The sequence below is a fragment of the Python bivittatus genome, unplaced genomic scaffold (genome assembly GCF_059951505.1).
Source record: "Python bivittatus isolate LINGU-HERP-01145 unplaced genomic scaffold, Pbiv_v1 ctg000200_np1212, whole genome shotgun sequence".
Lineage (NCBI taxonomy): Eukaryota > Metazoa > Chordata > Lepidosauria > Squamata > Pythonidae > Python > Python bivittatus.
In genome coordinates this window covers 15,058,396-15,080,434 of record NW_028277040.1, presented here as the reverse complement: position 1 = coordinate 15,080,434, position 22,039 = coordinate 15,058,396, and the positions used below count along the sequence as shown (strand labels likewise).

Here is a 22,039-nt window from a genome sequence, read left to right as displayed (position 1 = left end):
CATAACTAAAATATTTTTCATTTTGTTTCTTCTTTTAGGGATAAGTGTGGTCATCCAAAAAAGAGAAAGAAAAGCCCAACTAAACTAGACATTTTAAAAAAGGACCAAACAACTTCAACAACTCACATAAATCATATTGGTGCCGCCAAAGGATCGTTGAAATCCGAGGACAAATCTAGGTTGTATTCACCCAGAGTAGCCTCTTATAGCCCCCAGAGGCGGGTTTCAGCCGAAGGTGAGGAGAGGCAAGTCCAAGACAGTTTTAAAGTTTACACAGAAGGTACTTCATACCAATTCCCTGGTAAAAATACCCAGTGTCGGAGCTCACCCCAGTCCTTGGAAACTAACACAGGACTGAGACATCTACCGCCAGTTAAACATCTCAATGGAAGTATTTCCCCATCTCAAAACGCACAAGAACAGGATCAGTATCTCCCAATGTCTGAGGAAATATACGGGCTGTCTTCCCTCCCAGAACAATTAATGCATTTCTATAGTCAGCCCGGTGCTATGCTTCAGACATCTGAGCTTTTTCATGCCCAAGAGCAATTGCATGCTGCAAAGTCAGCTACTTTACCAAGAAAAGGACAGTTAATCTATAGCCCTGTGATGGAGCCTATGAGTCATGAAAATTATACCCAGACGTTGCCCAAAATGCCAGTGCACTCTCACCTGCAGGCACCAACTTCCAGAGATGAAACAGCTGCTATAGATAGGCAACAGGGCTTGTCTCCTCAAGCTGCCAACTGGGGCCGCTACACTAGTAGCTTGCTAGAGTCGGTTTCTGTCCCAGGAACACTAAATGAAGCTGTAGTGATGACACCATTTTCATCAGAACTTCAGGGCATTTCAGAGCAAACCTTACTGGAGCTTTCAAAAGGGAAACAGTCTCCACATCCAAGAGCGTGGTTTGTGTCATTGGATGGCAAACCAATAGCTCAAGTGAGGCATTCATTCATTGATCTCAAGAAGGGCAGGAAGACTGAGAGCAATGATACTAGCTTAGACTCTGGTGTGGACATGAATGAGCACAATCCAAGTCGAAAATTGGAGAGGGAGAAAACCTTCATTAAAAGCATGCAACATTCTAAGATACTTTACCTAGAAGACTTGGATCTGAGTAGCAGTGAATGCGGGACCAGGGTTTCTACCCCTGAAGATCAAGCTGTGAAGTATATACCAGATGGAGGTAATGACCCCATCATAGAGCAAGAGCTCATAGAAGAGGTGCCTAAAAGAAAAAACATGGCAAAAAATCACGAGGCCAGCCCTCCCACAGTGAAGAAACAGGGAAGACCACGTCTAACTAAGAGAGAAGGCAAAACAAACATCTGGAAGAAGAGAGAGGAGAGGCCACTCATTCCAATAAATTAAGATTACGGTGATGTCTTATCTTCTGGTTGTTTTGTGTCCTGTAGACTTTACCTCCTGTCATTCTTACTTGTAAATTTGCACTGGTCATTTTCAGTGGGGCAGTCAGATTTAGGTGACTCCTTTTTTAAGGCACAGAGCAAATGATCCCTTCATAAGGAGTATTGTTTTTTGAAAACCAGCTCATCTTGCTTTCAGAAGTTAAAATTTCAGGATTTTTGTAAAACTATACATGCAAAATTATTCTGTGGTGCGCCTGTAAAGACACATATACATTCTGTGGAAGAAACCAGTATGGAATCTTGTTTACCTGCTCTGAAATTGGACATCTAGCAAGGAAGAAGTTCTGTTGATACCAGATTGTGTTGGCACAGGAAAAGAGCAAAACATAGATAACAAGTGCTTGTTATGTTTGCAACTAGTGTCCGATAATGGACATGGTCATAATATGATGATGGTATCATATTGTGTAGTATGGTATTTTTCATCTAAATGCTGATCTGAAATCTTGTATTTCGTATCTCATATAACATCCTGCCTCACTATAATTCCTATATAGCTTTTTATGGTGGGGGAGGGAAAATTAGGGATCTCTTATCCAGAAGGTATTTCAAGTGTGCAGACTTCTACCATTCCAATTTGTATTGAGCCAAATTGTGCTCCATTTTTAGGATAGCTGGATTTATATTAATGTAATTAAGGCAGAGTTTGGCCCTTTTATGCCCACAATGTGTGCCATTGTAAACATGGCCAAAAAGATGCCTTTGTAGATGTTTCCACCAGAAACAGCATCCTGTACTAGCCTTAAAGAGACAAAAGAAATATGGTATTAAGCAATTTGATAATGTGCCTCCCTTTTTTGCTAGCTTTGACGTAAGTCTTAAAAGTCAATTGTTGCTTATGAATAGTTCCAGTTGAATTCTGTTAAGACTTAAATTTAGCCACATTTACATTTTTTTTAATGAAAAAATTGGGATGGTGGGACCTCTTCATTATACCCTAATTTTCTAATCTGGGCGCAAATCTGTAAGATAGGCAAAATAAGGGAAAGGCCATAGTTTAATACTATGCAAATAGGAAGAATTTGGAAAGTTCACTGGGGAATGATGCCAATTTGTATAGATAAGCCTTTCTCAATGAAACATCTATGGATTTTGGAGTCAACATGGAGACCTGTGGAATAAACATATTACAGCCCTAAATATAGTTACTTGGAAATAGATTCTGTTGATTTCAGTGGAACTTGTTTCACGTGAAAGTATCCACAGTTAAAAACTAAAAATGCATACGTCTCCACCTGAAATTAGAAGCCAACCTATTATTTTCCCCTGCACAACTTTCACCATCACCATTTCAGTGGAGATGACAATTAGGATGTTAATAAGTTTGTACTGTATTTTAATCTTCCCTAAATTTGTTTTAACACAAAATGGTATCATGGAAACGCTCACCCATTACATTTGATGTGTTCTAAAGTAGTTTTAAGTAGAAAAATTGGTGTAGAAAATGGGAGGTGAACACATTTTGGGATAGTACAAGGACTTAACAAATAGGCATTTAGGGTGGCCAAATGCTAAATGGCATCAGCCATTTCTGCAAATAGGGCAAAAGTAGAATTCATTTCTTCTAACCTCATGCCTGAAAATTGTACATTGTCTCTTTATACCAAACATGGCAAGTGTACTTTATCAGCTGACTTACCATTCACTATAAGTACTAAACATGTGTCCTAACTGGATTGTGCACTATGAACATGTTCAGGGACTATCTGTTGGCACCTCTGTATACATTGAACGTAAACTGGATTTGGCCTGTAAGACAAAAGCCATCCTTAGGAGTAGAATTCATTGTAGAGTTAAAATAGTTACCAGAAGAACTGATTGCATGAAATGTAATAGGAGGAACTATATAGAGGGAAGAAATGTTGATAAAGGCATTACCTCTTTATGTTTTTTGAATAGTAAATTTGTTATTGATCATTCATTTTTGGCTAAGAGAAAAGTAGATATCCGAAAATGAATTATCTTGCTACAGAATCGTGTTAAACTTATGCAAACTAGAGGTTTTTCATATGCCCTTTCCCATCTGTCATCTCATAATCATTTGAGGACTGGCTTATTTTTATTGGATTAAGGCTGTAGCCTTTGAAATCATGGTTCAAGTGTTAGCCACCCTACTTTTTCAGTTCAAAACACATTTGTCTCATTCATATTGAAATAAATACAAAATTAGGACCCTGGGAGCTATGTTTATGATGGATAGGTGACACAGAAAGCATGCTCCAATTTGTGGCAAGGCAGTACTCTTCCAGAATGCAAACAGAAAATATCCTACCTTGCTAAATATCTAACATTAAATATCAGAAAGTTTAGATTTATAAATGGACAGAGAATTATCTAGGATCAGAAATATTCTCACAACATTTTTGAGTTATCTTTTCAATGCTTTCATAGGGCTCTTTTCTGTTTGTTAGATAATACAGAGAAATGAATTACATAAGTAATAATAAGGCTTTCATAAATTTGATACTTCAGGTGGGAGGAAAGTAACAATCAAAATCAAAAGATTTGCCAGAACAAAAAATGGAATAATTCTGAACAATACAACTTGTATTGAAAGGTTATAGTCTAGAACTGCACAACCACCTAAGTTTTGGATTTGCTTTTAAGAACAAAAAAAAAACCCATCATTGTCATGTGGGAAAAAAATGGAACTTCAGAAGGCACAATGATACGGAAATGATGATCTTAAGTAAAATATTCTAGTGGGCTTATCTCAAATGATAAGATTTGAATCTCTACTTATTTGCAGGCCATTGTGAATGAACCGATGGCAGGGAGAGAAACATGGAAAGACCTCTTGAGGATTTTGGTTACTTTTACTGGATTAGTGTAATAATGCATACTTTGTAGTCTGCAGTAGTGGGTTTAAATTTTCATGGAAATATATATGTGCTTACAGAACGTATCTTAGACTAAATGGCATTCTCTTTGGTTAGGAGATAAATGGGGCCAATACTAATTGGCTGCATAGAGATGAGAAACTCATAACTTGTTACCCTGTTTTTGCATTGTATCCTACAATATTAGTATATCCAAAGGCTTTTTTTGAAATAGAGTTTACATTTTACATTCAAATTTTTTACTGTCTTATCCTCTGCAGCTTGGTGGTACAGACCAGGAAAATCTTTACCTCCTTAATTGTTGACTACATTATTGGTTCTTACCAGAGTGTGTGTGAAAGAGTAAGATAAATATTTCAAATTTAATCTAAGCACAAATGTCTCCCTGGGTATGTGGGGGATATATTCATGACCTAAAGGTATATTCAAATTATTTCTGGAAGTCAGTTTCAGAAAATAAGTGCTTTTCCCTTCATATGTGACACATGCATCCAAGTAGCACCAGACATTCTAAACATTTTGGAATATTAAATACTTTTCAGGCAAAAATGTTTTTTGCTGTTTTATATTTTAACAGCACTGATAGAATTATGGCTCGTAAACTTTGATGGTATTCCTCCCCTTATTGCCTAATCAGCATTTCTGAAGTATTTGATGGTTTTAGCATTTTGAAATTTTGTATCAAATAAGTTTTATTGGCTGAAATTTAAGCAAATTTTGAAGCTAACAAAAGAATTGTCAAATAATTGTACATTTCCCAATTGTGATACACTATTCTTCAACTTAACTTTAAGATATACTGGTGTATAGTTCTTCAGCATATATAGAATCTTTGTGGGTTTTTAAAAAAGTATTTCTATGTCATACCAGTTCAGTTTGGAAGTTTTACTGTATTGCATGCATGTTAACAGAGCAGTTCTATGCATGCTTATTCAGAAGGAAGTTCTTGATAGTTCAGTTGAACTTGCTGCTAAATAAGTAAATATACATATGATTACAGTCTTAAAAGTATGGTTTGTATCAGAAATCCAATTTTGTGAGCTGCAATGGCTGGAACAGAATCTGGAAGTAGACATAGAAAGTTACCACTGAAATCAACCCTTCACGACATCTATTATTAAAAGTTAGGAGATTCTCCGCTAATAGAGGAATTGTTGAATATTCAGCAACTCCAACCCCATATGATATAGAGTGATGTTATTTAGGTAATTTTAGACTCTGGATTTACAAAATTGGCAATTAAGATTGCAAAATCACTGCCAGGATGAAATCTGCTCCTCTGTCAGTATCATTCAGTTATTAATGCAGTTATTTTTACCCACCAGTAAGAGCACATCGCCCATTTTCCAGTGTTGCTGTGTAGGAGACTAGCCTGAGACTTTCTCACACACATGCCCTGCAACTATTACACTGCTGTAGTGCTGTGTGTTAAGGGAGAGAAGAAATAGATGGCTTCTTTCAAAATGAAGCTCACATTACTAATTAAGACTAGTCACTGAATCATGTAAAGGTTGAAGGTGCCTTGCAGATAATTTAGTCCAACTCCTGCCCACTGCAGAAATTGGAGCCCGGCTCTTACCAAGATATTAGCTATTAGTTACTAGATTTAAGTTGTAAATAATGAGAATAAGGACTCCTTTCCCATGGCATATTTTAAAATTGTTTTATGGTATACTAGTGCTATTCCTTTTCATTTTATTTTTACATGTTTCTGTTCTTCCAGGAGTAGCCGTTCACGCCTGTGCAACTACTGCAGTTCTAGTGGATTGTTATAATGTATAAACTATATAAAACTATAAGACACTGCTAAGTCTAATTAAAAAATTAATCTTACCAATAGCTTTGTGATTCTTGATTGTTTTAAAAAGCAAATTGGTTGTCACATCTCATGGAGTATGACTTAAGGCCATTCATCACATGGCTGTACAGGTGAATACTAGTATCAGGGACTCTTGAAAGGAGCAGCATGCAGAAATTGTTACATGCCATGCTTCAAGAATTGAGTTAGGCAACATTGGATTATATCTGGAGGTGCTGCTGCTTCAGAATGACATGCCTGGAAATAAAGAATGATCTAAATTTAAAGGGTTGAAACAGACTTGACAGCCATGCATGGTCAACCCATTATATTGAGAGTTGGAAGTCTACCCATTGTTGATCTAGGTGGATGTTCTAATTACAATTTTGGTTAGAAGGCCAACTCATGCATGAAATGGGACAAATGAATGACAGGTATGACATTATTTTGTCCCAAGTTCTATCATTGTTTAAGGACATCGTGGTGACTTTGCTATTCTGTTTGTATGTTGTACACCCTATACATATACAGGTCTTTTCTCTATAAAAGAAAACATCTCTCTGAATATGGCATACAGTTCTTAAACATGCATGATAGCTCTTGGATTACTGTGTCACTTCAAAACCTACATTCTGCTTTTCATCCACATTCTGAGTTTTCCTTAAAACCATCCCAAGTGTTAAATTTAGTAATGACAGCATTTGAGCAATCCAGAAATATGTATAGTCATTCCTCAACATAATGAATCTGAAACAAACAACAGGATTAGGTACTATACACTCAACACTGGAATATGATAAAGGAACAACAATGGTGGCTTTTCAGTGAACTGGGAAAATATTCTTCCCCAGGAATTCCAATCAGGTTTCTACATTAATATAGGGATGTTTATATTTCTGTGTACCAGATTTCTGTATTTTTAATACAACAGTATGACTGGCAGTTTTGTAAAACATTTGTTCCACAACTTGTTCGAAGTTTGTAGACCACTGAAATCTTACATCCAAATTGTTTGGTTTATATTTTGCTATACTTGCTATTTACTGTTCATATTATAAAAGCAATGTTTCCTATTACATTTATGTGCTGGTTCATACTAGGGCTACCATTCATGTTTAAATAAAACATTCTTTATTACAATGCCATTACAAGAGCAATTTATCTCTCTGTAGGAGATTCCACTTCTATCAGCAAGGAAGAGTAATGTTTTTATTAGCCATCTCTTTATCTCTCAAAGGGCATAAACATTTGAAGATCCAAATAAGATTTAGTATAACCTTGTTTCAGATTTATATTGACTTATAACTGAGTTGAAGCAATAAAACAGCTACTAGATACAGTAAGAAAAATATTTCCACAAAAATATTTAGTTACAGTTTGAGCTGAAATTAGAGTTTAAATAACTTAGCTTTTTATTAATATTTTTGTTAAGCAAATGCAGGTTTTTATGGTAAGTTCTGCAGCTTTTTCAGATGTTCATCCATAGTAGAATTCTTCTTTATTCCCAATTTATTACAATTTATTCCTCAGTTCATGAATCATGTTAAGAATGCACTGAAGAAGCAGAATCAGGGCAAGCAGTTGAATGTCAAATGGTTGTGCCCTCATCATTTTACACATTAGTAAAAGTACTTCATATATTTAGACTTAAGAATTTGAATTTACTGGAGCCAAAAAACTTGTTTTTTTTTTAATGCCGATAAACATACTATTTTATGTAAACATTTTTCTGAATATCAAACCAAGTAAAAATGACTTTCACAAGTTTTTAAAATTTCTTAACATTTAAATAATAGCTAAAGCATCTGGATCCTTTGTATATCCAAATAGAATCTACTTAAAAAAGGTACAGCATTGCAATTTTAATCTGCCTTTCCATTTGTGCATAATCTTGAAGCAGTACCAACTACTTTATAGGTAAATTTATCAGCATGAGCTTTGGGAACAAGGACTAAACCCTTTATATGTCTAGAAAATTTCAAATTTCTTGGTTTCTGAGTGCTAAGCAAGCTAGGGCCAGAATCTCTGGTGCAAGGGTAGCTGAAACCATTCAGTGTTAAATTCTGCTCAGTCTCTGCAGAACTTTTCTTCTTGTTACAGTCTCCTTGAAAACCACCTTGAGATGCCTCCATGACATGGTGAGGCTTCATTTGCTTGGCAGACAATCCAGTACCTGGTATACAAAGCTCCAGCTCAGGCTGCTTTGCAAGAAGGCTCTTTGCTTGAGACCCTAATTGATTTACTTTGTCTTTGCTTGGTGCAGTCTCCCAAGTTAATGGATTATATACAACTTGGCCATCAATAGGGCATGCGTTTTCTTTCTGCAACCAACGGTCAATGCATTTTCTATGGAACTAAATAAAATACATAATGTATTAAGCCTTGGTAATTTTCCACCAACATTATTCATTTAACTTGCATGAATCAATCATCATCAAATGGATACATGTATTACAAATTATCTCTAAAGAGGACAGATTCACTTACCTCTGTCTCAGAAACATTAGGGCCAAGTGCACTAATTTATTGTAAGGAATAGATCAGCTCAAATAGGATAGACTTATAAATCAATACCTTTGAACAACCATGCAGTTCTTAAGACAAATTGCATGACTGAAGAGACATTTCTGATGTCTGCTAACATCCATATGATCTCTTGTGTCATGCAATTTAAGAGAACTGTTAATTAAGGTTTATTAGAATTGCTAGGAAACTACAGAAGTTGCTGACTTGCTTCTTTTGAAGCAATATAAGTTCTTTTATGTATTCAAAAGCTCAAAATGCTCACCTCAAAATGAGCTCAGGTTACTAAAGGATACTAAGAATGATAAAAAGAGCTTATTTAGAAGGCTTCAAAATAAAATAATTGGTATAGCAGTTGCTCAGTGAAGGTAATGTTACTTAACTTACTTCATAGATTGTAGGAATGCTGCAGATACAGTGTGTCTTTGATTCAGCAAAATGCTTCATAAAGTATTCCAAAAAGCTAGTTAAATGTGGGTTGAGTGGCATGGCAAGGGCACAAAGCTGGTATAAAAACCATACTTTAAAAAGTACTCATCTATGCTTCCTCATCTCAACTGGAGAGAGTTACTAAACAGGGTGCAACACAAATCCATTCTGAGTCATCCACTCTTGAGAAAAGATAACTGAGACAGGATATAGCCACATTCCACAAATATCTGAAAGAAGCTATTTTCTCTTACTCCTGATTGCAGGACACGAGATACTGGATTTAAGTTAGAGGGAGGCAGACTGTGACAATGTTAGAAAATATTTCCTAAGAGGAACCAGTCACTTCGGAAGGGCTCCCATTCACTGGATGTGTTCAAGCAGAGGCTAGATTGCCATCTGTCTGGGATGCTTGGATTTGGATTACTGCAAAGCATATGATTGGATTTGAGGATCTAAATGGCTTCTTCCAACTCTAAAAATATCTGAGAATAGAAAAGAATAACTGAAAAAATAGATAGTAGCAAATCTTGGTCATGTTAAGGGTAGCCACACAGACATAGGCAAGTTTATAATGAATTCTGGGAAAGTGAATTAACAGCTGAATTTACCCCAAAGGATGATACTTATTTATTTGATTTATATGGTCTCCCATCTCACGAATGCAACTCTGGGCGGCTAGCAACATGCTTAAAACTGTTTTGAAAAAGGAAAAATGAAAAAGAATATTAAAGTGTAAAAATTTACAGTGGTCACAAAGGGTGAACCCAGAAAAAACAATCAGTAAAAACCTCTCAACAGGCCATTAACCTCCCAACCCCACGCTTGGAGCACATCCAGGTCTTCAACACTTTATGAAAGGCTGGCAGGATTGGGGATATGGTGGGCAGGTGCTGTGACAGAAAAGGCATGCTTCCAAGGCCCCATTAGATGGCGTTCTTTAACAGAGGGGACCTGGAGTGTGCCTGATCTGTCAGATCTAGTGGGATGGGTAGACAGCTTCCCTATCTTGTCAACTTAAGAGTTGCCAGAGGCAGTGAAACTAAGCTGGAGCTACCCCACTCTATAAATGTGCAGATGCGATATGCTTACATGCATCGGTGCCTTTTGTATGCTTATACTTGCCAGAAGCCCCTCCCCTCTCCCCAAAGAGCACAGGTAGGACAAAATAAGCATATATTAAATGAATTAAAAATTTAAAATGCCTGTAAAATAAGGCATCCTATTTACAAATTTAATTGAGCCTCATTTACATATTCCAACCATTTTCTCTCTCTCATAAAACACTCTCCTACATAAAATATACAAGTATACCAATACGTATTTCCCTTCCTCCTCATAACCAAAGCTGCAGGAAAAACAACAGGAAGATGGTAATGGGAAACGGGAAAAGGTACTTGTACTGAGAAAGGAAGAAAGGAAAGAGAAAGGAGGGAAGAAAACTGGATAGAAGTGAACCTAGCACAAGAAGTAACAATACAGGAGAAAGAGAAGCTCAATTAAGCATTGCAAAAGAATAAAGCTCATTAAAGAAACAACCCTTCCAAAGCAACAGCTACTATTCAGGCTAATCTTCAAAAACATCCAGCTTTGTACAGCTGTATCTGCAGACACTTATGATTATTATTCATACCTGGCCTAGAGGGGCATATGGGACCCTCTGTTTTATGCCCACAGCTGCTCTGTGAAGTAGGTTGGGTTAAGAGTGTGACTGTCCCAAACTCATCCAGTAAATTTCCATGGTTGAGGGTGGACTTGAACCACCCTCAGCCATGCACTGCACAGTCTAATTTTCTTACATTTTTTTTAATGAAGAAACTTGATTTAGTAAAACCCAATGTAGTTGTGACAATACAATATCTTAATTAACATTGAAGGAATGTTTTAGAAACTATAAGTATGATCTGATTGTGAACAAGGCACTGTTTTATCATGAAGCAGCTTCATATTCTGGGGTGGCTGTGGGGGCTATTTCTAAAAATCAAGGGAATTGTGGTAGATAGGACTCCTGACTCTTCACCACCAAAGGTTGTAACAGAATTTCTTGACTTCACAAATAAGTGTTCCAGATGCAACACTCTGCTTGCTTAGTTTACAGAGACTACTTGAATGCAAACCAATAACTAAAAAGGTATGTCACAGCAGCAGGCAGTCTTTAGTTTATATTACATGTGCATTAAGTAACTTCGTTTTTCATGACTGTTTGAAAAGTCTTGCATCAGAAACAAAATTGGGTTTGAGAAAAACAACTAAATGCCTGCTCAAACATATCTTCAGTTTACCTTGTGATTACATGGTAAGGCTCTTGCCACTTGACCAAGGCAGAATATCTTCAAACAGAGTCTACACTGTAAACCTGGATCAAGTAAGGGGCTGCACTTCCTAACCACCATATTTGGTATTGAGTTCAATACTTGCTCTGGTATGCGGCTGAATCTGAAAGACATGTAACAGAATAGCTATCCCATATCAGTTTACACATCCACGTGGTTTTAAAATCTTATTTCAAAGAAATAACACAAGCAATGTTGATGTAATTAGAAAAAATTGAAGTCACAAGATGAAAGTTTTCTAATGGATTTCGTATAAATACCACAAACTTATATATGACAAAAAGTTACTAATAACGTCAGTAATAACACAGGGATGTTCATTTCACTGGAACTATGGCAACCCACTGAATATAAATGACAATTCTTTATAAATACCACAAAATATTAAAATAAAAAGGTATTAAGAGATGTGTAATTAGTATCACTGCTTCCTTAAATCATACTTCTGGTTCCCCTTCTCAAGTTAATTTCTTTTAGTTAAAAAAAACATCAAAATGAATTTCATTATATTTTTCATCTTACTGTTCCTTGTTTTTTTCTTCTTTAAATTTCTCTTCTGGATTAATGCTCTTCAGGTTTTCTTCTGATGTTGACAGTTGAACTTTTAGTTCAACTGATTTCCACCTCTGATTCCTTTTCTAAAGTAGAGACATAAAGTAAAGAAATTAAGCAATAGCACATATTGCTTAAAGAGAATTATCAGCATTTATCATTTCAGTAAAATTGATAGCAGAAAAATGAATTCACCTTACATCAAAAACAAAAGAAAAAACAAGGTGGTAAACTTGAAAATGAAAGGTGATTAAATGCTAATTTCCTCACATCCCTGCTATACATTTTGCTTAGAAGGAAAGAGAAGAAGAGGACAACCAGCAGCGAGATGGATGGACTCAGCTACAATGGTGATGGGGGCACTGTTGAAAGACCCAAAGGGCCAGGTTGGGGACAGTTCATATTGGAGAAGGTTTATCTATGTGGTGGCTAAGAGCTGACACCAACTTGATGGCACATGCTAACAGTTAGTAAGTAGAACACTGACTCTGAAAAAGAAACAGTACAAGTAGGATGGCAGAATCCAGTGTATAAATAATTCTGATTCATGATTGGTATTGGCAAGTTACAAACTTCACTTGGACTCTGAAGTCTGGATCTATTTGGGTCTCAGTATTCCTGATAGAAGATTTGCAACAGTATTACATTAACCTTAGAAAATATACATGAGCAAATAAAACTGCACCTGGGCATACTAAGACTATCAGTATTATAGGCAGGTCAAACAAGAGGGAAAACCCCCCCAAACAAAACAGAAAATAAATTCTACAAAGCTTTCTTCAACTAAAGCCTTCAGGATGGAAAGCCAGCTACTTTTTGAAATATCTTTACACATTTTTGAACTAGGTCAAACAGCTACTTGTACAGAGTTGACCTTTGAATTTTAGTCTTATGAATCCTTAGGATGATATTCTGGGATCCATATGATGTTTTAAGTTCTTCTTGAGAAGCCTGCCCAAGAAGGAGAGATCAAACATAGATACCCCCTTCCTCCTCAGTTGTTACTTCTGGAGGAAGGGGATGGGGGGGGGCATTTACTAAGCATGACTGGAGAGGCTGCATTTCTACACAACTAACACTTTGCATTTCCCAGAGAACTGTAGAAAGCTACACCAACTGCCACAATTTATTTCCTCCCATTTTAGAGAGAAAGAAGCAGGTCAATGGAGAAAGATAATTGTGGAAACTGTGTTTTTAAAAAGCTACACTTCATCCCTACTGTGTTCTTTCAGAGGGCTACGGTTTCTTCAGAGGCTATGAATTCTCCACAACCAGTGGTAGGGTGCTCTACTCAAGATTTGGGAAGGGTTGTACTGCCAAAGAGATATATAAAATACATTGAATTAGGTCAGTGGGTCACCTGTTAAGTTAAAAGCATCACAACTATTAACCAAGGTCTTGGCTGAAAAGAAAACTAATATACAGCACAGAAAAGGAAAACAACTAAAAGAAGAAAGCTTCAAGTTAACCTTGCTTGCTGTAGCACCTCACATGCACATAAACTCAAATATAAACACTCCTAGCAAAGTGAAGCCTATCGAATTGAAAAAAAACGCTTAGGGTTTCATCTTTACTTTGGCCATTGGACTACAGAATATATTCATCACCGTTTAAAAATAAGAGAAAATAAGATCAGCAAACCATTTTTTAATACAAGTGATTTACAGACAAGACATACCTGATAAGAAGAGTTAAGTTTCCTTCACTAATGTTGGCTTTTTAAACTGTTGCATTAGGTGTTTTTTTTTTTAAAGGGAGGGAATTTATACTATACCTCTCGGAAAGCAAAAGAATGTGAAGGATGACAAAAGCTTCTAAAACATCCATGGCATAGGTGGTATTCGCTACATTCAGTACACCTTGAAATAATGTTAACATTAATAATGATCAGCCTTTATACAAATCTTGCTTAGAACTCTATTGTTCGATTTAAAGAAATGTACTACTTTAAAATAAAACAGACCAACAAGCTAAAACTTCAGGTTAATGTGGGAGAGGGAATGTGCAGAGGGAGCAAGGGAGAGGGAAGTGAAGAAACCCGCCTCATGGCATCATGACACAAATCTCATGACTTCTGTACTTGTGTCAAATATCAGAACACAACTACAGCAGGGCATCATCAGCCTCATTTTTTCCTAACTGTGGCTCACTGTGGACACCTATGGAAGGACCTGACTAAGTGTAATACCTCATACAATCTTGCATCACGTACTGAAATAGTACAATACCCTCAGTAGTTTTTCATGCTCTTGGATGCTATCATAAATTTTCTTCAGATGAAAGGAGGAAAGCTGAGAAAAACACACTCTCAGACAGACACTAGGTGGAGCAATAGTCCTTTTTCCTTCCAGTTTAAGTGGTACTCTTGATTCATTGAGGGAAAATACTGTTTGATATACAGTATGCTGTTGTATGAATATATAATTAACTTTTAAAATTAACTATACAGGTAAATATGTTTATGTTAAATATTTTTAAAGGAACTCTAATAATTTCCTATTATAGATCTTTTGAAAAGTGGTTACAAATGTCACATTAGGTTTTAACAGCTCCTAACGGAAATCTCATCTGGCCAACTATATAAATCAAGTTATTAACATGAATAAGATTTGAGGCCTATGATTCAAGATATATAGTCACAGATAAATTAGAGATTTGTTACATCTTTTTACTAGGGAGCTAGTCCCACTGGAAGCCACAGAGCTTACTCACTAGGCAGTGAGTTTAGGATTTTCACCAAGAAACTTTTCATGAAGAAATTCTGAAGTGTGGCATTATCTACATATATAAACTTAGAAGAAAATTTAAGCCAATAATTGACATATGGCTGCAGATAATAATCTCAAAGGTTTAATCTTTGATTCCTCGTAGAAAAAAAAGGTTTAAAATACCACAAATAAATTGGCTCAGGTATAACCAGCTAAATGCCTTAAATGCTTACTTGTAGCAATTTCCCTCGATGGGTAGTACTCTGCAATTATTGCAAGGGATTCCAAGGTGTTTGTCAAGGCTCTGTTTTTCTGCTATAGTCACAAGTCTTTTGCAGTTTCTGAATTCTTCCAAGATAAGCTTCAGTGGTGCAAAATTTTCCCTACACAGAGGGCACTTCACTAAAGAATCTTTCTCTAACTCTCGCTGATGATCAATCCAGATTTTCATACACACTATATGTACGTTGTTGCCACAACCAAACCTGTAGATAAGGAGAAATAATTTTCTTAATTAAATTATTTTTTGAAATATTTAAATAAATTTAATAATTATTTTTAATAAATTAAAATTGCACTGTAATTAAATTATTTTTCATTTGTTATCAATGGAAATTCACGCATCGTTATTTATGAGAAATTGTTACAAAAACATTTTATTTTAAATTTTAAAGCCATTTATTAAGGAAATATTATTTATGTATATGTTTGGTTTTACTGTATTTTTATACTGTTTTTATTGTATTTTAATTAATATTTATTTGTTGTTTTATTGTAAACCACCCAGAGCCACTTCCTTGTGAAATCGGTGATGTCTAAATTCAAAATATAAATAAAATAAATAAATAAATAAATAAAATATCTCACTGTCTGGTAGTAAATACTTTTCTGTGAGTACATACCCAACTCTTACTAAAAATAATGAAATTCAAGGTGATCAATTACAAAAGGGATAGGCAATCTTTTAACACTAGAAAACCACACTTTTAATAGCCGAGGACACTGACATTATTTAAGCAGGACCATGATGTGAAAGTCATGTGAAGCAAAAATAATCTCCAAGTCAAAAAAGCAATAACAATTAAAAAGAGAAGAAACCCCAAACCCTCAAGGACTCCTGCAAAAACATTGTAACTGATAGAGAGAAATGTCAAAAAACAAAATCTGCAACAAAAATGTGATGGTACATCAGGACCAGGCTCTGGAGGATACAAAATAAGGGCCAGAGTCACAAACAGCCCATGGACCAAGGGATTCCCATCCTTACCTCTGCCCTTTAGTTGTCTATAACATGAACTATCAAAATGTGCTCAGATAAGAAATCCTGCTTATTCTATATAAAAGCAAAGAGGAGATAACACACTTTTATCAAAGATGCTGAAAGGTATCTGTTTTTTTCTATTTGTGTGTACTAGGTAGCTAAGGTATCATAGTCTGCTTTTAATGTAGAAAAAACTAGAAGTTTGAATTCCAAATAAAAAAGGAAGAATGCTTTTCTTATTTATTGACAAAAAGGAACAATTTTTAATATTGATGCAGACTTTCACAGTCAGCATCAATTTGATGGTGATGAGTTCAGATTAGCCTAGAATCTGAACAGAATCAGCAACTAGGTCATATAGTATACCAAAAACCAACACATACGGATCGCTATTTATATAAACAATCTAACCATAATTCCTGCCAGAAGTATAATTAAAACGCTCACAGAGTGTATTAGATAGTATTTGTGAGCCTGAAAGGTTATCCAATGAGCCAAGATACCTTGAGAGCACTTTAGAGGCTAGCGGTTGCTCTGCCAGTAAGATCAGATAAGGGATGCAGTCCAGCAATAAAAATAACATCATATATACATCAAAGGACAAACCACCTGAGTAGGAAAGGTGTTTCTTCCTTATACTGAGAAGGCTACAGACTGACTTGGTGCCTCAATAAATCAATGAACAAGTATAATGTTTTTGACTCATATGTTTAACTGGGTTCTCTTTATCTAGTTTTAGGACTTGTGTGGAGAACATCTGTTTTAGGTCATATTTAGGCAGAAATATTGAAAATTCAAAAGGGTTCTCAAACTTTTAAGCACCACTGTATGTACCCAATTCAAAAATTTGCTGTTAAGAGTATCCAGATGGCGTCTGGACCCATCAAGTCCTGGCAATAGAAGGAGTAGAAATGGAAGCAGTAACAGATTTCATTTATTTGGGCTCCAAGATCACCGCAGACGGAGACTGCAGCCATGAAATTAAAAGAAGCTTGCTCCTTGGGAGGAAAGCTATGGCAAACCTAGACAGCATATTAAAAAGCAGAGACATCACCTTGCCGACAAAGATCTGCATAGTCAAAGCTATGGTTTTTCCAGTAGTGATGTATGGCTGTGAGAGCTGGACCATAAAGAAGGCTGAGCGCCAAAGAATTGATGCTTTTGAATTGTGGTGCTGGAGAAGACTCTTAAGAGTCCCCTGGACTGCTAGGAGGTCAAACCAGTCAATCTTAATGGAAATCAACCCTTATTACTCATTGGAAGGATTGATAATGAAGCTCAAGCTCAGCTACTTTGGTCACTTAATGCGAAGAGAGGATTCTTTGGAAAAGACCCTGATGCTGGGAAAGATTGAAGGCAAAAGGAGAAGAGGACGGCAGAGGATGAGATGGTTAGATAGCATCACTGAAGCAATGAGCATGAAACTGAGCAAACTCAGGGAGGCAGTGAAGGACAGGAAGGCCTGGCGCGATATGGTTCATGGGGTCACAAAGAGTTGGATACGACTTAACGATTGAACAACAAAAGAGTATCCAAATAACAAGCAGCCTACCGAGAGATCAACCTGTGGCTCTCCAGATGTTGCTGCACAACTCACAGCAGTGTCTGCCAACAAGGCCAATTCCGAGGAGTGCTGCAAGTTCTTGCCCAGTGACACATGGAAAACTCCTACCAGAGCGAAGTGGAATTATGTACATGAGTACAAAAATCCAAATGAGGCAGCCATGCTCCCCAAAAAGCATTATCTGCTTGCAAATTGATTTTTTTTTCTAACAAAATATGATCATTCAAACTGCATGATTACAAATATGTTACAATCTCCCAGCAATTATTCTTTTTAAATCCAGCAGGGACTCACCTGCAGTAAGTGACAGGAAGCATTTTTTTGAGCAGCATATCCTGGCAAATAGGACATATATCCTCATCACCAATACTTTTTTGTTTAATATACCCATTATCAACTGTTTGGAACTCCTTAAGAGAATGGGCAATTATTTTTACTTGGGGGGCAAGTTGTGGACTCTGAAGCAGATAGTTAATTTCTCTTTCCAACAGACCAATCTGTAAAGCATCTGTAGTAGACAAAAATTAATTTTAACATGTATAATGAAGCCCTAAAATATACCATACACTTTGTTTGTTGAAGATTCTTGCCCTCCCTCCTAGCAATCCTGCTGTACCTTGCTGCTTTAACAATCTGTTTCCCACTGCCCAGCTATGGGATGATCACCTGAGTGATGGAGAATGTAGACAGGGAGCATTCAATGTACTGAGTTCCAAAAAGGAAATAAAATAGCAAGATTAGCCTATACCTACATTCATGGTCTCTTGGAAGTTTGAACTTTTTTAATAATAACCTAAAAATAAAAGAGCAAATGGAATACAATTATTCAGTAACTTTACAATTTAAATGCAGTTGGCTTTTCAATTTTAAATGCATACAAACATAAGCTTAATTATGCAAAGATGCCAGATGTATAATTTCCTATATTCCCTAAAGTTGCATTCCATCTGCATGAAATTTAGTAAAGCTTGTTTGCTACAACTGTCACTCATATTGTACCTTGTAATCCATAGCACATGAAGTTGAGGAATAATTTGACCCTCCTCCCCCCACTTGCATTTGGTGAAACAGTATGCTGCCTTCCTCTTTTCCCTGTTGGATGTTTAGGAGGAGTTCTCCTTATATACAGATTTAACTGGATTTCCAACAGAGACACCCCCTTTTTTGGTACATGCATATTCCCCATACCACTTTTTTAAATTAAAGAAAAATGGAATATTGCAAAGTACCAGACCTTCAATTTCATCTTTATTTCCAAAAATGCCTCTGAGTCCCAAGTGAGTCCCCTGAGCATTTTGCCTTTCAATGAAAAATATCTACCTAGGACTTTCTAGAAGAATAGTCTTATAATTTGCCTCTACCTTCTTCCTGCAGATGAGCCTTTTTCTCATCTTTCAGCATCCCCTCCTTTCCGATCCTCTTTTCTCCTTTTATCCCTCTACTTTATCCTATCTTGATTCCTCCCTCCGACTCTGATGGCAGAATAAAAATCTGATTTTTAAAAAAGCTGAACATTAGGGGACACTGCAGAAAACTATGTACACTAAATATAGAACAAGAAATGTATCCCATTTTGTATTTTAATAAAAATAATTTACCAGCAGATATGTTTACAAAGGTCCTTCTCTTTCAGAAATACTGAGCAGCTGCATGAGTGAGGGTTCCCCAGGGAAACCTTATACCAAAGCAACAGAAAGCATGTTTAACAATTATACCACAGCATTTACAAAATGAAGAAAAATGAAAACTATGCTGCAGATGGACAGTGTTTACTAAAATCATGTATATTTTACCTACACAGTATCTCTGGAATAGCACTAGAAAATAGAAATAGCAGTGCTAGAAATAGTGTAACAACTATTTCTCAGGAAGATCTATTTACATTCATATACCTTCAAAATATATGATGCTGTCAACATCCATCATTTATTGGAACAGAAGACAATTGGAGTCCATCAGTGACATCACAATCCACTTCCATAAAGCCATATGAGGATGCATACATATACGGGTTTGCTTCAATGATTAGTATCTGCACTCCACATTAGGAATCATAGGCTTTAACTAGCTATTTATCAGTTTTCTAACATGGGAGATTTTCCTTCCAGACTAGAAATGTTGTGACACACATCAAATTTCCATTTGAAAAGCATTGTTCATTATGTCCCGCTTTTGCTTTGTGAATACTGCAGAGAAGATTAAGACAATTTGTCCTTTTTCTTTCAACCATTTTATCATTTAATATTATAAGTAGGGAACGTATTTGGTACTTTGTCACTTAAGTTTTATCTCATACTAGGAAACTTCAGAATGTGACTTGAGGCTGCTCATTGGTAAGGAAACCAGAAGATGACTAAGGGAGAAAATGTGAATGTTCTTTTTATTACTTTTAAAATTAGTCCTATGCCTACACTTGAGAAGTCTGAAGCATGACTAAAGTTTTATGACACAAGATTTGTAGCTTTGTCCCTTGTGAGTACAGAGAGAAGTGGGACTAGTACCGACCCTGAGGAGAAGCAAAACTAGCAGCAGAAAACTGTAAATATCCACAGAAAGGGGAAAAGGGTTGCACAAATAGTATGAGATGGGATCCCAACAGGTCAGCTGTACCTCAACTCACAGGAAAAGAAAAAGAAACGGGCAAGTTTGCTACAAAGTACAATACAGAAAGTCCAGTAGAGAGTTGTGTAGGGCAGCATTCTCTCACTTATTGGTGAATATAGGAATAAATCCCAGGGGGAGAAAACATCTTTAGAACAATAAAGAAATAAAACAAGATCAAATCACCAGTGCCACTGGTGCGAACGGAATTGGCCATTACAGTATTCCTTCTCTAATACCAATACTACTATAATCCACCCCCAAATCAGCAAAAGTGAAGATATAATCCCTATTTCACTTGATTTATGAACTGCACATATGAGCATGCGAAAGGAAAACACTAGCATGCTTAAATGCAAAGAAAGTATGTGTACTGTTTGGGCAGAGCGTCCCTTCCTTCACTCCTAAGTACTCAGGCTTTTCTAAGGGAAGGGAAGAACAGCTGAGATGTTAACTCTACGGGGAGCGAAAGGCATTTTCTACATGCTCAGAGGCGTTCTCCGTCCCGTTAAATACCGTATCTGAGAGTTCGTGTGTTGCAGCGATGCCGCTAGGAAACGCGTTTAGCTTCAAAATTAGCTGTGAAGCTAAAAGCGGGAGAAGCAGCCTCGTTCGCTTTGCAAGAGACAAATGCCGGTCTTTTGAAAAGAATGCAAAGCCAACTAATTAATCTGATGGCGTCAACACCCACGCGAGCGCGCGCACCTTCCTGGGGCCGCGGAGGCGGGAACGAGGGTGCCACTTCTTTGCCCTCCGCCTCCCTCGCCTCGCCTTGCCCTCCCCTCTTCTACCCTGTGCTCCGCCGCCCTCTGCTCTTCCTCCTGCAGGACGAAAGCGGTGGGCCCCAGCTCCCGCACGATGCGCATGGTGCTGCCCAGCGCCTGGTCCTGTCGCCAACTCAGCTCCGGGCTGGCGGAGACGCGCCTCCGCGACATGGACGCCGCCGCCGCCGCCCCTGGAACCAAACCGTCTCCTGTAAACCGGAGCCTCCTGGCGCGCGGGGCCGGCTCCGCGAAAAGGGGAGCAGAGGAGCGCGCCCGGCCGACAGGCCTCACGCGACCGCAGGGAGAACGGTCGCTCGCCCCCTCCTCCCCCTTCCGAGGAACGGGAAAGGGAGCAGGGACGTGCGCGGGCGGTTCCCATGGAGACAGGCGCCTGGGCGTGGGCTCAAAGGGACGGGAAGCGGCGCCGCACGTGCTTTCCCTCCCGCTCCTCCAGCCTGTTTCCCACGTTTGCAGCTCGTTCTTCAGTTCTGATTTGTTGAAAAGTGTTATATCTGCGCTCGCGGTCTTCCTTTTTCTCCCGCTCGCTCTACCTGTTTCCTCCGCCCATATATATAGGAGAATGCAGATTAGTTTAAAATGTATCCTGTCATATAAAAACAGACTAAAGGAAGAAATACATTTTTTAAATATTCCTGGGGTGATTGGAGTGATGTTTTGTCAGCTCAGTGAATCAATCAACTTTATTGTGGACTCAGATCGCTATCAGTGTTTCCACTTTGCACATTTACACTGCCTGCCTTCATTTTGAACGGAAGTTTCCTTCCACAGCACTTGCAGGGAGCATCAGTCAACTGGCCTTGTGGATAAGAGAGATGCCAAGGTTTGAATTGTTTTTGCCTGGATGTGGCCCAGTCACAGCTCCAGTGAGTTCAGAATCTCTCTGTTGTGACCTATACATGACTGTCACTCTTAACCGCAACAGAGAGAGAAGGAAGGAGAGACAGTCTTCCCCAGACAGGTTGGACTTCCTGTCTCCTAATTCTCAGCCAAACTCCTGGTATTAAATAGGATAATTAATTTGACAACTCTTTGGTGTAAGATAGCAAGCTTCTGCCTACGTGAAAATTGATGGTTCATACTTTCAGACCTTGAAACGTTCAGATGATTATTAGAAAAATCATATAGTAGCCGTTCCCTTGATGGCCCTGGATGGCTTGCAAGGTTTCATCTTGAGCACCATGAATTGGGCTCCACTGGCAACCAGTAACAAAC

General features: G+C 37.5%; 2 protein-coding genes across 3 annotated transcripts in view; one reads left to right on the top strand and one right to left on the bottom strand.

The window, feature by feature from the left end:
- FAM171B (family with sequence similarity 171 member B) overlaps nt 1-7,225 on the top strand; it is a 45,636-nt gene extending 38,411 nt beyond the window's left edge. The window contains exon 8 of the mRNA XM_088135729.1: nt 39-7,225. Within this exon, the coding sequence (XP_087991855.1) occupies nt 39-1,374 (1,336 nt within the window). The 3' untranslated portion in view covers nt 1,375-7,225. The remainder of the gene's footprint in view (nt 1-38) is intronic.
- On the bottom strand, nt 7,214-21,168 carry ZSWIM2 (zinc finger SWIM-type containing 2). Of its 2 annotated transcripts, none has more exons than XM_025163540.2 (9): nt 20,834-21,168; nt 19,040-19,116; nt 18,194-18,234; nt 17,736-17,949; nt 14,850-15,101; nt 13,683-13,767; nt 11,879-11,994; nt 11,306-11,459; nt 7,214-8,425 (listed from the first exon to the last, which is right to left on the bottom strand). In XM_025163540.2, exons 1-9 carry the CDS (start codon nt 20,975-20,977, stop codon nt 7,934-7,936), a joined length of 1,575 nt encoding a protein of 524 aa, XP_025019308.2. In that variant the 5' UTR covers nt 20,978-21,168; the 3' UTR covers nt 7,214-7,933. The 2 variants fall into 2 exon arrangements, with proteins under 2 accessions (XP_025019308.2, XP_087991856.1); XM_088135730.1 differs by having other exon boundaries at nt 7,216-8,425; nt 19,334-20,889.
- Nucleotides 21,169-22,039: the final 871 nt, after the last annotated feature.